This window comes from Melitaea cinxia, chromosome 27 (genome assembly GCF_905220565.1).
Source record: "Melitaea cinxia chromosome 27, ilMelCinx1.1, whole genome shotgun sequence".
Taxonomy (NCBI): domain Eukaryota; kingdom Metazoa; phylum Arthropoda; class Insecta; order Lepidoptera; family Nymphalidae; genus Melitaea; species Melitaea cinxia.
Window position 1 is genome coordinate 8181358 of NC_059420.1, and position 17976 is coordinate 8199333.

A 17976-nucleotide genomic window follows, 5' to 3' on the forward strand; every position below is an offset into this window, starting at 1 on the left:
TGACATCGACACCGACAAACATATTAATTAACAAATAACAAGACAAACAGATTGAAATGCCTATTTGTATTGATAGTGTGAGAAAAGAAAATTAAATTATACATTTGTTTACAGAAATTATCATTATATTATTTTACAGTCATTTTCGTAATATGTTTATTTTATTTATATTTTATTACGAAAGTATCAAATGCGGTTTATCCGCTATAACAACAGGCGCTTGGCACGTGTGAGCGAAAGAGACGGCTGCGCAGAATTTGGCGTGAACCTTACCTCTAAGAGCGCTAGCGCTCGACTCATTTACTGGGCTTGATGCGTAGTGATATATACTATCTTTTTATTATTTAATATAAAATGTATTAAAAATGATTACATCTTTTAATTTTTTTTTGTATTCCTTAATGATGTAAGTTTTCTTTGATGAAGATAGTTCGTTAAAATTTCTTAGTTATCTAAGAAAAATATCGCTTTTAAAATTGTACTTATTTGGAAAATATTCGTAACTTTAATTTTTTTTTATCGTTTAATAGAGATACAAATTGAATAAAAATCTGCGATAGTGCGCAACAAAATTATATTCCACATATTGCGTATTTTTTTAAAATAGTTTCAACGTAGAGGTTATTGAAAAGTAGGACTTCAAAGTATACATTGCGACCGTTTACCCAGGGAGGAGGCTGATGAAAAGGTTAATAATTTTATACACATAATATAAATCAAAATTCTGATCCGACTATGAACTACAACAAAGGTTGCTTTATTATATTTCAAGAATATAAATTACATTATTGCATCCAACACTGAGATTAACGACGTCAAAATATTACAATTTCGCGGATTGTTACCGATTTTTGTGAAATGGCTCTTAAGGTCATCTGGATCGCTTTAGCGATAAGACCGTTTTTTGTACACATTCTTTTTTCTTGCATATTTTATGTTAAGCTCAAGATTAAGCCCGACGCTAATGTGGCGCCACCAAAATTTAAACAAGAAAAACCTTTAATATGCTCCTTACCATAGATTACTATGGTGCTTAAATACTGCCTAAATATTGCCTAATGACCGTGTGTGTATATTTATTTATTATTTATATAAAATTGAAAAACATTTTTTGAAATAAATATAAATAATAGATAAATAATTTAAGTAAAATTTAAAATGATACACCGAGTTATTATTTGTCTGTTGGTATGACTGTATTGACTGTGGTGTGTCCTGTCCCTGTCCGACTATCCGTGTTAAGTTGGTACGACTGTTCTGACTGCGGTGTGTCCTGTCCGTGTCCGACTGTCCGTGTTAACAGTTATTTCATTTCGATCGTCAGACTGAGCTGGTCGGTTGGTACGACACGGGATTTTTTAGCAATTTTTAAAATTTAAAATAAATTGAAATTGTAAGAAAGCTTTTGCGTTTGTTAAAATATATCAAAACATAAATTCTCTCATTTTAAATTGTTTGTAAAACAAACTTGACCAACTGTAGCAAGGTGTTCGTGGAGTTTTTCGAAAATAACAAGATGCAGTTGCACATCCGAGGACAGTCCACGCGCGTTCTTGAGGTCGACGGACAGGAATCCATTGGCCAAATTAAGGTAAAATTTGATTGTCAGTAATTTCAAAAGCTTTGATATACAATTTCCTATTACCTCAGCACTGCGTTCAGGCTGTTGCTATGGCGGTCGCAGCTTCATTCCCCGCTCACCAGAGATATTTATATTGGCTTTATAAATGTTTGTCGTGGTCTGGGTGACGACACAGGAGAAAATCCTACTAGGGGCCGTTGGGTGTGAATTATTTATAACTTAACGAATGAAATTAAAATTATGTATTTTATATGAAAATAAGCTTTTGGAATAAATGTAAGATTACTATTTTATTATAAAGTTCAATTATTAGTCTCGATAACAGTATGTAGAAGATGAAATGTTTCAACGTTCTTATTTGTGTACGATATTAATTACTATCAAAAGGTCTTTAAAGTAATTAGCTAATGGACGTGTAATCGTTTTTAGGAACGCCTTTGTGCCCTTTCTGACATCGGTGACGATGAGTTAACGTTGTCAGTATCCGGAGCGCCTCTTGATGATGACCTGCTGGTGTCTGAGCTAGCGGCATTAGATTTAGACCTCACTGTTCCATTACTCGGTGGTAAAGTGCACGGTTCTCTGGCTCGTGCTGGTGAGTATATATTTTATGACTAGTCATTGTTTGTTTTCCAAATAAATTAAAAATAAATTAAATAATTAAATGATGATTTAATGTGATATTAGTTTAAAAAGTAACATATTAATGTTTATGTATTTAACATAAGTTTTGAAAGGCAATTTGGATTTTCAAACCATTCACGAACGCATTGAAATATACAAAATTATAAAATTTCAACCAGATCGGTCCAACCGTTTTGGAGTTAGGTGACAAACACACATACGCATTAATTATTATATATTTAGATGTATCATAACAAATAAATGTTTTGTTTTGTTCTATAGGTAAGGTCAGGGGACAAACGCCGAAGGTTGAAAAGCAAGAAAAGAAGAAGAAGAAGACTGGCCGCGCCAAGCGTAGGCAACAGTACAACAGAAGGTTTGTTTTTAATTATCTTTTACTACTCGTGTCCCGCAGTTTTACCGAATGACTTATACGATATACTTTCTATAAATCATTTTTAAGGTTTCAGTAATCTATGTTTGGTTTGCCTCCTAGCGATAGGTTTTTGACACAATTCATATGGAGCATATTGATGTCGCAATTCTATCTCTAGCGAGCGAATTCAGAGATAGAGTATTGATGCTGGCCGCTAAAGTTAGAGATAATCTGGAAAATGATACAAAACTAATTAATGTGTAAAATGAAAATTGATTTTTTTTTAATATTTAAAAAATAAAATTTTGTTTTGCTTTCAGAATTCTGAATGTTGTCATGGTCAACGGCCGTCCTCGTGGACCCAACTGTAACTCTTAGAATTTTGTATACTAATTAATATTGATGTAAAATGTAAATATATAAATATAACATGTATTTAACCAAAGCTTGTTTTTTTTTACTGTTACCCGAATTCATTAACTTTCTGACGCAGCATGTCTTTCTCATAAATATACATTCAAGAATAACTTACTGTTCGTTTAGATAATATAATTATATAAGATTTAATACTTTTTAAATATAAATAGTTTTTAAAAAACCCTTCGTTCAAACGCAATGTTTGACTAGATAACAAACAAAAAAAAAATAGCAAAGAGAAAGAAATAAGAAGATTTAGTACTTTTAAAATAGTAATCATCTAAATATAAATTAATTTTATATTTTGTAAGTTTGTGTAAGTAAAAAAGGTTACGAAACCCTGAATAGGCAAATGACTTGTCATTTGGTTTGTTTGCGTCTGGTATCTTCTTTCGTTGAACGCAAAGTAGCTTGATACATTTTCCTTAGTTTACTAATATAGTCAATCCTTTTTCATCACTTCCATTATTTATTATTATTATTCTGCATTTTTAAAATCTTAAATACGCCATTATCCGAATATTTTTCACATATCTTGTCGATTCGGAACCATTATCGAAATACGTTCTATCATTTGAGGGAGAGTTTACCGTATCGACGGGATGATCATTAAATGTTTGACAGCTGACGAAACCCAAGAATATTTTGTAACGAAAATTGTTTTTCTCTTATTTTAATTTTTAGCCAATTTCTCAATGTTTTTTATACTTATATACTATCCCGGACTAGGAGAAATCGTAAGATTTAAATGTCATAAAATTGGTCCAGCCGTTCTGGGGTTATAAATGGTGTAATAACTAACACGAATTTGTTTTATATGTACATAGATTTATTTATTTATTCAGACACGTTGTTTCTTTTCATTTTTTTTTCTTCTTCTTTAAGTATTTTCATTTAAGTATATATTTAATTGTTTCTTTTTACTTATTTTTTCTTCTTATCTCGTACACTCGTGTACACACAAATGTAAGTAGCTGTTACGACTTCTTATTTCTCTTTGTGAAGGTAGCTATTACTGTTTTTTTATTGTTAATAGTGTTAACGTGTTTTAGTTACTGGTGTAAGTTCGGCCAGAAAAACAGCGTTTAAAACAATGCTGAGTCAGAAGCCTTTAGCCTTTTTTTATGCAATTTTTTTTACTGTTACCCAGATTCGTTAACTATATGACATAGCATTGTTTTTAGTGTATTTATTATTTCTTTCTTTTTGCTATTTTTTTTTGTTCGTTACCTAGTTATGCATCCACCCCACACCTCCGTCGTAGATTAATATGTGAATGTTCCGCTGATTTAGCATTGCCACCGCGCAGCTCATAGAATTAACTCCGTGGACAATAACATAGATATTAAGTAATTTTTGGACTTGTTTTGAAGAGACATGAATGTAATAATATACTTTGTGAGAATCAGAAATATAACAGCCTTCAAATCGGCAATATGTTTTTCGTTTTATTTCTTAAGTTTAAATATAAACGGTTAAAAAAAACCCTTTGTCCAAAACGGAAAGTTTGTTTACCTGTCCTTTTGTTTATCGTACTCTTTTATGTTTCTATTATTACTTCTTTCCTTCTTAATTTTTATAGATTGTAAAGCAAAAAAGGCTCATATGAAAGTTTTCTTTCTCTATTTCTATTGTTGTTGATAGTTATAGTTTTAAAAGAGATTTTTTTAAAATTTATTTATAAAACAGAGCACAAAATGTTGTTATTTGTACACAGACCGCTTATTCTCAATTTCTCGAAGTTTCATGAGCTGTTAAGAGTAGAAATTTGAATCGATCGATGCTTTTTCCCGGCGGTAAAACCTCACAAGGAAGAATGATGCCCCCAAACTCAACCCGGGTTGACACGCAATAAGGTGATTATTGCGTGTCAACCCGAGTTTTGCAATAATCGGTACAACTTGAGCGACCTTTGACTATGATCTCTTTCGTACATTGTTATCGTAGGTGATCCATTTTTCGTCATCAATGATCAAACTTTTCATAAATGATTCGATATCTTTAAATCTCAAGGGAAAATCGCATATGAGTCCAGAGTTCATTAGAGTTTACTCAGTGAGTTCATGTAGCAGTGTGGCACACATACTCGTAATTATACAGAGCTCTTTTGCATATCCAGACTTTTTAATGGATCAAAACGTGTATTATGCTCAATTCTCAGATATTTAGCTATATCGTAATTATTCAAATGTCGATAATTATGTAGCTACACTTTTTCGAAAATGTCGTCACGTTGATCTGTGACTGGGCGATCAGAGCGAAATGCATCAGACATCAAAATTTCCTGACTGAAAACGCTTAAATCAATTTCGTGCTACTCTCGCCGCCACTGCAGTAGTCCATAAACAATGAAGTTCGATCTTACTTTATTTTCCATTGAATCGTCTAATGCTAAAACAATAAATAATTTAATGCCACGTACTGTATTGGCGCTCTAATTAATCCCCATTTTTAGGGTCGTCTGGATCGATCTTTAGTGATGAGACCGTCTTTAGTATACATTCTTTTTTCTTGCAAATTTTATGTGACATGTATTGATAATAACAATTTTTATAACTTTTGTCTGTCTGTTTGTTTGTTCCCGCTAATCTTTGAAACGACTGAAGCCATTTTGACGGGACTTTCACTGGCAGATAGCTGATGTAATAAGAAGTAACTTATGCTAATTTTTTAATTTTTTTTTATAACTGCAAACTGAACAATAACTATTATGTTAAATATCACACGGACGAAGTCGCGGGCACAGTAAGTAAGAAATATAACACAAGGGGATCAGTAAAATGCAAAATTATTTGTTTCTAATAAATTGACACAACTTTATAAAAAAACATATGTAAGTAGCTATCTATAACAGTTACTTATTACTTACGGAGTGTAGAAGGAAGGCGAGTATAATGTAAAGAAGAGTTGATATGGCGCCACCTTAATTTAAGTAAGAAAAATCTATATCTATATATATCTATACTATAAGAATAAATAACCGTGTATAAATATTTATTTGTGTATATATTTTACGATAAAGCATAATGTAATGGGTATGTATTTATTTGTGTATTTAATTCTTTATATGTTTATAATATATATATATATATATATATATATATATATATATATATATATATATATATATATATATATATATATATATATATATATATATATATATATATATATATATATATATATTATTGTATTATTAGATTGTAGGATCTACTTTGTTTTTAATTTTCTGTTTTGCCTTTTGATAACCCTACTCTTTTTATTTTAAAATCCCCTCTACCCCAAGGTTGTCTGGAAGAAATCGCTTACCTAGCGATAAGACCGCCTTTGTGCATAATATTGTTTTGCAAATTTTATTTTTAAAGATGTATGTTATGTTAGCTTGTAATATGCACAATAAAGTACATTTCTTCTTCTTCTTCTTTCTTCTTATTTATTGATTAATAATTTAAGTAAAATTTAAAATTATTCTCCGAGTTATTATTTGTATGTTGGTACGCCTGTATTGACTGTGGTGTGTCCTGTCCCTGTCCGACTATCCGTGTTAAGTTGGTACGCCTGTATTGACTGTAGTGTGTCCTGTCCCTGTCTGACTGTCCGTGTTAACAGTTATTTCATTTCGATCGTCAGACTGAGCTAGTCGGTTGGTACGACACGGGGTTTTTAAGCGATTTTAAAATTTAAAATAAATTGAATTTGTAAATTAAAGCATTTGCGTTTGTGAAGATATATAAAAACAAAAAATTCTCTCATTTTACATTGTTTGTTTAACAAACGTGACCACGGTGTAGCAAGGTGTTCGTTGTGTTTTTCGAAAATCAGAAAACAAGATGCAGTTGCACATCCGAGGACAGTCCACGCGCGTTCTTGACGTCGACGGACAGGAATCCATTGGCCAAATTAAGGTAAAATTTGATTATCAATAATTTCAAAAGCTTTGATATTCAATTTCCTATTACCTCAGCACTAGATTCAGTAAACTGGCTGTTGCTGTGGCGGTCGCAGGTTCGATCCCCGCTCACCAGAGACATTTGTATTGGCTTTATAAATTTTTGTCGTGGTCTGGGCGACGACACAGGAGAAAATCCTACTAGGGGCCGTTGAGTATGAAGCCTTTATTTATTTATTTATTTATATATAACTTAACAAATGAAATTAAAATTATGTATTTTATTTAAAAATAAGCTTTTTGAATAAATGTAAGATTGTTGTTTGAAGTTCCACTCTTCGTCTCGATAACAGTATGTAGAAGATGAAATGTTTCAACGTTCTTATTTGTGTACGATATTAATTACTATCAAAAGGTCTTTAAAGTAATTAGCTAATGGACGTGTAATCGTTTTTAGGAACGCCTTTGTGCCCTTTCTGACATCGGTGACGATGAGTTAACGTTGTCAGTATCCGGAGCGCCTCTTGATGATGACCTGCTGGTCTCTGAGCTAGCAGCATTAGATTTAGACCTCACTGTGCCACTACTCGGTGGTAAAGTGCACGGCTCTCTGGCTCGTGCTGGTGAGTATATATTTTATGACTAGATATTGTTTGTTTTCTAAATAAATTAATAATAAATTAATTAATTAAATGATGATTTTATGTGATATTATTTTAAAAATAACAATAATGTTTATGTATTTTATCATAAGTTTTGAAAGATAATTTGGATTTCCTGCAATATTATGAATAACCGGCTCCAATTGTCTTTTCAAACCATCCAAGAAACCATTGAAATATACAAAATTATGATATTTCAACCAGATCGGTCTAACCGTTTTGGAGTTAGGTGACAAACACACATACGCATTAATTATTATATATTTAGATTTATTGTCACAAATAAGTGTTTTGTTTTGTTCTATAGGTAAGGTCAGGGGACAAACGCCGAAGGTTGAAAAGCAGGAAAAGAAGAAGAAGAAGACTGGCCGCGCCAAGCGTAGGCAACAGTACAACAGACGGTTTGTTTTTAATTATCTTTTACTACTTGTGTCCCGCAGTTTTAGCGAATAACTTATACGATATACTTACGATAAATAATTTTTAAGGTTTCAGTAATCTATGTTTGGTTTGCCTCCTAGCGATAGGTTTTTGACACAATTCATATGGACCATATTGATGTCGAAATTCTATCTCTAGCGAGCGAATTCAGAGATAGAGAGAGTATTGATGCTGGTCGCTAAAGTTAGAGATAGTTTGGAAAATAATACAAAACTACTGAATGTGTAAAATGAAAATTGATTCTTTTTTTAATGTTAAAAAAATATAATTTTGTTTTGCTTTCAGAATTCTGAATGTTGTCATGGTCAACGGCCGTCCTCGTGGACCCAACTGTAACTCTTAGAATTTTGTATACTAATTAATATTGATGTAAAATGTAAATATATAAATATAACATGTCTTTAACCAAAGCTTGTTTTATTTTTTTACTGTTACCCGAAATCATTAACTTTCTGACACAGCATGTCTTTGTCATAAATACACATTCAAGAATAACTTACTGTTCGTTTAGATAATATAATTATATAAATTTAATATTTTTTAAACATAAATAGCTTTAAAAAAAACCGTTTTTCAAACGCAAAGTTTGACTAGTAACAAAAAAAAAGGGAAAGAAATAAGAAGCTTTAATACTTTTAAAGTAGTAATCATCAAAATATAAATTTATTTTATATTTTAAATATTTGTGTAAGTAAAAAAGGTTACAAAACCCTGCATAGGCGAATGACTTGACATTTGGTTTGTTTAAGTCTAGTATCTCCTACCGTTGAACACACTATAGCCTGCTACATTTTCCTTAGTTTACTAATATAGTCAATCCTTTTTCATCACTTCCATTATTTATTATTATTATTCTACATTTTTAAAATCTTAAATACGCCATTATCGGAATATTTTTCACATATCTTGTCGATTCGGAACCATTATCGAAATACGTTCTATCATTTGAGGGAGAGTTTACCGTATCGACGGGATGATCATTAAATGTTTGGCAGCTGACGAAACCCAAGAATATTTCGTAACGGAAAATTGTTTTCTCTTATTTTAATTTTTAGCCAATTTCCCAATGTTTTTATTACTTATTATATTATTCAAGACTAGGAGGAAATCATAAGAATTAAATATCATAAAATTTGTCCAGCCATTCTGGGGCTATAAATAGTGTAATAACTAACAAGAATTTGTTTTATATGTACATATATTTATTAATTTATTCAGACACGTTGTTTCTTTTCATTTTTTTTCTTCTTCTTTAAGTATTTTTATTTAAGTATATATTTAATTGTTTCTTTTTACTTATTTTTTCTTCTTATCTCGTACACTCGTGTACACACAAATTTCTTCAACTTCTTATTTCTCTTTGTAAAGGTAGCTATTATTGTCTGTTTATATTGTTATTACTCTTAAATAAAGTTAACGTGTTTTAGTTACTGGTGTAAGTTCTGCCAGAAAAACAGCGTTTAAAACAATGCTGAGTCAGGAGACATTAGCCTTTTTTTTATGCATTTTTTTTTTACTGTTACCCAGATTCGTTAACAATATGACATAGCATTGTTTTTAGTCTATTTATTATTCCTTTCTTTTTGTTATATTTTTTTGTTTGTTACCTAGTTATGCATCCACCCCACACCTCCGTCGTAGATTAATATGTGAATGTTCCGCTGATTTAGCATTGCCATCGGCAGCTCATGGAATTGACTCCGTGAGACAAAAACATGTATATTAAGCAATTTTTGGACTTGTTTTGAAGAGACATGAATGTAATAATATACTGTGTGAGAGTCAGAAATATAATAGTCTACAAATCAGCAACATGTTATTCGTTTTATTTCTTAAGTTTAAATATAAGCAGTTAAAAAAAAGCCCTTTGTCCAAAAGGGAAAGTTTGTTTACCTATCCTTTTGTTTATCGTACTCTTTTATGTTTCTATTATTACTTTTTTCCTTCTTAATTTTTATAGATTGTAAACCAAGAAAAAAGTGAATATGAAAGTTTTTGTTCTTTATTGCCATTGTTGTTGATAGTTATAGTTTTAAGAGAGTTTTTTTTTCATTTATTTGTAAAACAGAGCACAAAATATTGTTATTTGTACACAGGCCGCTTATTCTCAATTTCTCGAAGTTTCTCTTCGTCTTCTGCTTCTTTAGGAATGATTTTCTGAATGATTAATAATCGCCATCTTTAAATCTTAAAGGTGAATCGCAAATGAGTACACGGTCCATTAGTTTTATTTCACTGAGTTCATGTGGCAGTGTGGCACACATAATTATATAGAGATTTCTCGCATAGCCAGACTTTTTGGATCTTTCTAATGGGTCAAAACGTGTATTGTGGTCAATTCTCAGATATTCAGCTATATCGTAATTATTTAAATGTCGATATGGAACTCCACTTTTTCGAAAATGTTGTTACGTTTATCCGTAACTGGGTGACCAGAGGGAAATGCATCAGACATCAAAATTTCCTGACTGAAAACGTTCAAATCAATTTTGTGCCACTCTCACCGCCACTGCATTAGGTCTATAACATTGAAGTTCGTACCTAATTTTATTTATTTTCATTCGATCGTATAATGCTAAAATAATATAATTTAATGCCACGTACTGTTGGCGCTCTTATTAATCCTCATTTCTTAAGGTCATCTGGATCGCTCGCTCGTCTTTTAGACACATTCTTTTTCTTGCATGTTTTATGTTAAGTTTAAGATTTACCCTGACGCTAATGTGGCGCCACCCAAATTTAAACGGTAAGTTACGGTTAAGTTGGTACGACTGTACTGACTGTGGTGTATCCTGTCCCTGTCCGACTGTCCGTGTTAACAGTTATTTCATTTCGATCGTCAGACTGAGCTGGTCGGTTGGTACGACACGGGGTTTTTAAGCAATTTTAAAATTTAAAATAAATTGAAATTGTAAGAAAGGTTTTGCGTTTGTTAAAATATATCAAAACATAAATTCTCTCATTTTAAATTGTTTGTAAAACAAACTTGACCAACTGTAGCAAGGTGTTCGTGGAGTTTTTCGAAAATAACAAGATGCAGTTGCACATCCGAGGACAGTCCACGCGCGTTCTTGACGTCGACGGACAGGAATCCATTGGCCAAATTAAGGTAAAATTTGATTATCAATAATTTCAAAAGCTTTATATTCAATTTCCTATTACCTCAGCACTAGATTCAGTAAACTGGCCGTTGCTGTGGCGGTCGCAGATTCGATCCCCGCTCACCAGAGACATTTGTATTGGCTTTATAAATATTTGTCGTGGTCTGGGCGACGACACAGGAGAAAATCCTACTAGGGGCTGTTGAGTGTGAAGCGTTTATTTATTTATTTATTTATTTATATACAACTTAATGAATGAAAATTGAAATTATGTATTTTATATAAAAATAAGCTTTGTGAATAAATCTAAGATTAAGTAGTTTTATTATAAAGTTCAATTATTAGTCTCGATAACAGTATGTAGAAGAAGAAATGTTTCATCGTTCTTTTTTGTGTACGATATTAATTATTATCAAAAGGTCTTTGAAGTAATTAGCTAATGGACGTGTAATCGTTTTTAGGAACGCCTCTGTGCCCTTTCCGACATCGGTGACGATGAGTTAACATTGTCAGTATCCGGAGCACCGCTTGAAGATGACCTGCTGGTCTCTGAGCTAGCGGCATTAGATTTAGACCTCACTGTGCCATTACTCGGTGGTAAAGTGCATGGCTCTCTGGCTCGTGCTGGTGAGTATATATTTTATGACTAGTCATTGTTTGTTTTCCAAATAAATTAAAAATAAATTAATTAATTAAATGGTGATTTAATGATATGTGATATTAGTTTAAAGAATAACAATAATTTTTATGTATTTTAGCATAAGTTTTGAAAGGTAATTTTTATTTTCTGCATCGTTATGAATAACTATACCGGCTCCAATCGTCTTTTCAAACCATCCACGAACTCATTAAAATATACATACGAGTAATTATGATATTTCAACCAGATCGGTCCAACCGTTTTGGAGTTAGGTGACAAACACAAATACGCATTAATTATTATATATTTAGATGTATCATCACAAATAAATGTTTTGATTTGTTCTATAGGGAAGGTCAGGGGACAAACACCGAAGGTTGAAAAGCAAGAAAAGAAGAAGAAGAAGACTGGCCGCGCCAAGCGTAGGCAACAGTACAACAGAAGGTCTGTTTTTAATTATCTTTTACTACTCGTGTCCCGTAGTTTTACCAACTAACTTATACGATATACTTTCTATAATTCATTTCTAAGGTTTTAAGTAATCTATCTTTGGTTTGCCTTCTAACGATAGGTTTTTGACACAATTCATATGGAGCATATTGATGTCGCAATTCTATCTCTAGCGAGCGAATTCAGAGATAGAGTATTGATGCTGGCCGCTAAAGTTAGAGATAATTTGGAAAATCATACAAAACTACTGAATGTGTAAAATGAAAATTGATTCTTTTTCTAAAATTTAAAAAATATAATTTTGTTTTGCTTTCAGAATTCTGAATGTTGTCATGGTCAACGGCCGCCCTCGTGGACCCAACTGTAACTCTTAGAATTTTGTATACTAATTAATGTTGATGTAAAATGTAAATATATAAATAAATATAACATGTATTTAACCAAAGCTTGTTTTTTTTACTGTTACCCGAATTCATTAACTTTATGACACAGCATGTCTTTCTCATTGATATACATACAAGAATAACTAACTGTTCGCTTAGATAATATAATTATATAAGATTTAATACTTTTTAATTATAAATAGTTTTTAAAAAACCCTTTGTCCAAACGTAAAGTTTGACTGTTAGTTGTATCTGTTACGACTTCTTATTTCTCTTTGTAAAGGTAGCTTTTAATGTTTTTTGTTTAATATTGTTATTACTCTTAAATAGTGTTAACGTGTTTTAGTTACTGGTGTTGGTTCTGCCAGAAAAACAGCGTTTAAAACAATGCTGAGTCAGGAGACATTAGCCTTTTTTTATGCATTTTTTTACTGTTACCCAGATTTTATTAAGTTAAGTTTATGACATAGCACTGTTTTTAGTCTATTTATTATTTCTTTCTTTTTGGTATTTTTTTTTGTTTGTTACCTAGTTATGCACCCACCCCACATCTCCGTCGTAGATTAATATGTGAATCTTCCGCTGATTTAGCATTGCCACCGGACAGCTCATAGAATTAACTCCGTGAGACAAAAACACAGATGTTAAGTAATTTTTGGATTTGTTTCGAAGAGACATGAATGTAATAATATACTTTGTGAGAGTCAGAAATATAACAACCTTAAAATCGGCAATATGTTTTTTGTTTTATTTCTTAAGTTTAAATATAAACGGTTAAAAAAACCCTTTGTTCAAAAGGGAAAGTTTGTTTACCTATCCTTTTGTTTATCGTACTCTTTTATGTTTCTATTATCACTTTTTTCCTTCTAAATTTTTATAGATTGTAAAGCAAAAAAGGCTCATATGAAAGTTTTCTTTCTCTATTTCTATTGTTGTTGATAGTTATAGTTTTAAAAGAGATTTTTTTTAAATTTATTTATAAAACAGAGCACAAAATATTGTTATTTGTACACAGACCGCTTATTCTCAATTTCTCGAAGTTTCATGAGCTGTTAAGAGTAGAAATTTGAATCGATCGATGCTTTTTCCCGGCGGTAAAACCTCACAAGGAAGAATGATGCCCCCAAACTCAACCCGGGTTGACACGCGATAAGGTGATTATTGCGTGTCAACCCGAGTTTTGCAATAATCGGTACAACTTGAGCGACCTTTGACTATGATCTCTTTCGTACATTGTTATCGTAGGTGATCCATTTTTCGTCATCAATGATCAAACTTTTCATAAATGATTCGATATCTTTAAATCTCAAGGAAAAATCGCATATGAGTCCAGGGTTCATTAGAGTTTACTCAGTGAGTTCATGTAGCAGTGTGGCACACATACTCGTAACAAAACGTGTCTTATGCTCAATTCTCAGATATTCAGCTATATCGTAATTATTCAAATGTCGATAATTATGTAGCTAAACTTTTTCGAAAATGTCGTCACGTTGATCTGTGACTGGGCGATCAGAGCGAAATGCATCAGACGTCAAAATTTCCTGACTGAAAACGCTTAAATCAATTTCGTGCTACTCTCGCCGCCACTGCAGTAGTCCATAAACAATGAAGTTCGATCTTACTTTATTTTCCATTGAATCGTCTAATGCTAAAACAATAAATAATTTAATGCCACGTACTGTATTGGCGCTCTAATTAATCCCCATTTTTAGGGTCGTCTGGATCGATCTTTAGTGATGAGACCGTCTTTAGTATACATTCTTTTTTCTTGCAAATTTTATGTGACATGTATTGATAATAACAATTTTTATAACTTTTGTCTGTCTGTTTGTTTGTTCCCGCTAATCTTTGAAACGACTGAAGCCATTTTGACGGGACTTTCACTGGCAGATAGCTGATGTAATAAGAAGTAACTTATGCTAATTTTTTAATTTTTTTTTATAACTGCAAACTGAACAATAACTATTATGTTAAATATCACACGGACGAAGTCGCGGGCACAGTAAGTAAGAAATATAACACAAGGGGATCAGTAAAATGCAAAATTATTTGTTTCTAATAAATTGACACAACTTTATAAAAAAACATATGTAAGTAGCTATCTATAAGTTACTTATTACTTACGGAGTGTAGAAGGAAGGCGAGTATAATGTAAAAAAGAGTTGATATGGCGCCACCTTAATTTAAGTAAGAAAAATCTATATCTATATATATCTATACTATAAGAATAAATAACCGTGTATAAATATTTATTTGTGTATATATTTTACGATAAAGCATAATGTAATGGGTATGTATTTATTTGTGTATTTAATTCTTTATATGTTTATAATATATATATATATATATATATATATATATATATATATATATATATATATATATATATATATTGTACGGGTCAACGCACATTGAGCAATATGATTGTTTTGCTAATTAGTAACCTCTTTAATTTAGCTGATTTATTACGAAATTGTTATTTTTCTTATGCTGATTTCTAATGAAATTGATATTTGTTTGCTACGAATGACGTCAAATGACGTCTGTACTTCTGCCTATATATACTCAAAATAATCTTAATAAATTTAGTGTTAGATCGACTTTCATTGGGTTTGGTTTCCCTCGTAACCCTCCCTCACATGTCGTCTCTCACTCAACCATAGACTGTACCATACAGTTTTTTTGGTCCTTCGAGAATACAGCCTTGCTGTTGACAAGCTGTGGATTTCCATCGACGTTTGGAAAATAATACAGCAACTTCAAGCAAAATACAAGCTTTCTACAGGACAACAGTCTTTCTTCGAGGACCATACAGTTTTTTGGTCCTTCGAGAAGACAGCCTTGCTGCTGACAAGCTGCGCAGTCATTCTGAACCTGCAAGCTACAAGACAACAGTCTTACTTCGAGGATACATACAGTTTTTTGGTCCTTCGAGAATACAGCCTTGCTGCTGACAAGCTGCGCAGTCATTCTGAACCTGCAAGCTACAAGACAACAGTCTTACCTCGAGGATACATACAGTCGTTTTGATCCTTCGAGAAAAAACAAATATTTCTTCGAGAAATCACTCAAGAAAACAGTCAATCAAGACTATAAACTCTGCGGATTTCCATCGACATTTGGAAAATCCACATACAGTGGCCACAACGCTCACGTGGAATTTGTGTGACTGCGAATCGGTTGACTGGCTTCCCAGAAGCGGGTTCCACCAGTTAAATTGAGAAGGCGCAATCAAGGTCGCATTATCCACTGAGAGACTGGCCTGGACCCCTGAAGACGGTCCTATCAGTTTTACATAAACGTCAGCATTAAAAAATGATGAAAATGGAGGGATCACTTCAAATTTCAAACGCCACTAAGACCTCACCAACGGATCGAGGTCAGGCAACAGAATTGATGTCACTCCAAAGAACAAACTTCCGAGCTTTTCATCGACAAATAAATCGCTTGAAAGTAGATGAAATCCAAGACAAATGGGAGCTGGAAGACGAGTTACGCAACATACAAACGCGCTGGAACGCAATAGACGCTTTGCACTTGCAAATAGATAATATCCTACAAGGATCGGATACCCAGTACGATAGTGAGTTTTACGCCTACGAAGATTCGTACAAGTCAATCAAAAAGGCGTTGAATCTTAAACTCACATCGACCATTCATCACGAAAAATCGACACCACAGATCGACTTGCCTACGTTTACAGGCAAATATACGCAATGGCCTACGTTTTATGACTTATACGTAGAAAGCATTCACAATAACAATTTGATTACAAAAAATCAGAAGATGCAACACCTAAAGAGCAAATTACGAGGAGATGCTGAACGAATCATCCAACATCTAACTATCTCAGCGGACAACTACGACACAGCGTGGGAATTGTTGACACACAGATATAACAATCCACAATTGTTATTTACTAAACAAATCGAAATCTTTATCAATCTGCCAGCCGCTCAAAAACAATCAGCCTACGAGATTAGACGTATTTACGACACGTCAATGGAATGTATCTACGCTATTAAAAACTTGGGTATCGATACAAGTACCTGGGACCTATTATTAGTTCATATTATTACAAAAAAGCTGGATACAGTCACCTATAACGACTACAAGGAAGCCCGGAAAATGCCACGAGAATTACCTTCACTCTCGGAGCTAATGGACTTCTTAGAGAGCAAATTCATCGCTTTAGAACCAAGCGGCATAAGAGATAGAGAAATGTCGTCATCATTCATAAAATATAATCAACAAAAATCAGTTAAAAACAAGACTTACAAGCCTCAATTCCAAAAAGAACATCGGTATGGAAAATTAATAAATAAAGAATATCAAAGCGTTGCGACATACATGTCAAATTGCCCGATTTGTGACAAGAAACATCCCTTATACAAATGCGAGAAATTTATCAAATTAACACCGGGCGAACGTTATCAAATTATCAAAGATTTTAACTTTTGTCATAATTGTTTGTACGCACATAACAAGAATTTATGTACGTCGATGAAAAAATGCAAACTATGTAAAAAGAGTCATAACACAATGTTACATGACGCCTATACTATAAACATTAATAAGCAGTCTACAAACTCGCTGACTGACATGTCTAGTGGGTCATCAACCCAACTGAATACTCAAACTCCGCAAAAATATCAAATGTCCTCCTGTGTCCTGAATAGACAGGATAGTACTAAGACTACTAAGAAATATGTGAAAAGTAATAAGAAATATGAAAAGAACAAAACCAAATTTTCTGTAAACGAGGCCCTTCTACGAGCCTTATTAAAAAATCAAACAAGTGTCATAGAAGCGCAATATAACATTCTTCAGAGGAATGAAGAAATATTAAACAAGCAATTTGGAATACTACTGAAATTTCTAACGAATCTTTCTTTTGCTAGTAATCGAACTGAGAAGATAGCTAACAATGAATTACACATTTTGTCATCCTCAGTCTCAGCTATGATTATATCAAACCTACGACACTTGCAAGAAAGCGTTATAAACACTTTAACAAGCCTCGCAAACTGTCATTTAGACGATCATTTTTCTGCCTGAACAATTGGAAGAACAATTAAATATCATATACCGACATATACCGAATGACCTGACTTTGCCTGCCGATAAAAACGATTTTAAAGAACTTTATAAGCTAATGAAGGTTAACGGCGACATTGGTTCTTCTTATTTGATAATCGAAATCAAGATCCCTTTGGTAATTAAGGAAAATTTTGAACTGGATAGAGTAATAACCCTTCCTCAGCAGCATTATAACGTAGAATTTATCGCACCATACATTGCATTCAATCTACAAAAGGACTTACTACTCATCTTGACAGAATCAGATGTAGAAAATTGTGTCCACATACAGACAAACAAATTATTATGCGCTCTCGATAAGCCGATATACG

General features: G+C 32.6%; 4 protein-coding genes across 4 annotated transcripts; all 4 read left to right on the top strand.

Annotated features, from left to right (window-relative positions):
- Window positions 1–1516: 1516 nt before the first annotated feature.
- On the top strand, window positions 1517–3022 carry LOC123667160 (ubiquitin-like protein FUBI). Its single transcript, XM_045601130.1, has 4 exons — window positions 1517–1591; window positions 2012–2177; window positions 2489–2582; window positions 2903–3022. Exons 1-4 carry the CDS (start codon window positions 1517–1519, stop codon window positions 2958–2960), a joined length of 393 nt encoding a protein of 130 aa, XP_045457086.1. The 3' UTR covers window positions 2961–3022.
- Window positions 3023–6829: 3807 nt separating this feature from the next.
- LOC123666854 (ubiquitin-like protein FUBI) lies at window positions 6830–8401 on the top strand. Its single transcript, XM_045600878.1, has 4 exons — window positions 6830–6904; window positions 7346–7511; window positions 7858–7951; window positions 8277–8401. Exons 1-4 carry the CDS (start codon window positions 6830–6832, stop codon window positions 8332–8334), a joined length of 393 nt encoding a protein of 130 aa, XP_045456834.1. The 3' UTR covers window positions 8335–8401.
- Window positions 8402–11025: 2624 nt separating this feature from the next.
- Window positions 11026–12556, top strand: LOC123667170 (ubiquitin-like protein FUBI). Its single transcript, XM_045601139.1, has 4 exons — window positions 11026–11100; window positions 11554–11719; window positions 12083–12176; window positions 12499–12556. The coding sequence occupies exons 1-4, from the start codon at window positions 11026–11028 to the stop codon at window positions 12554–12556; spliced, it is 393 nt and encodes a 130-aa protein (XP_045457095.1).
- Window positions 12557–15889: 3333 nt separating this feature from the next.
- Window positions 15890–17623, top strand: LOC123666946. Its single transcript, XM_045600959.1, has one exon. It carries the CDS (start codon window positions 15890–15892, stop codon window positions 17621–17623), a length of 1734 nt encoding a protein of 577 aa, XP_045456915.1.
- The last annotated feature ends 353 nt before the right edge of the window (window positions 17624–17976 follow it).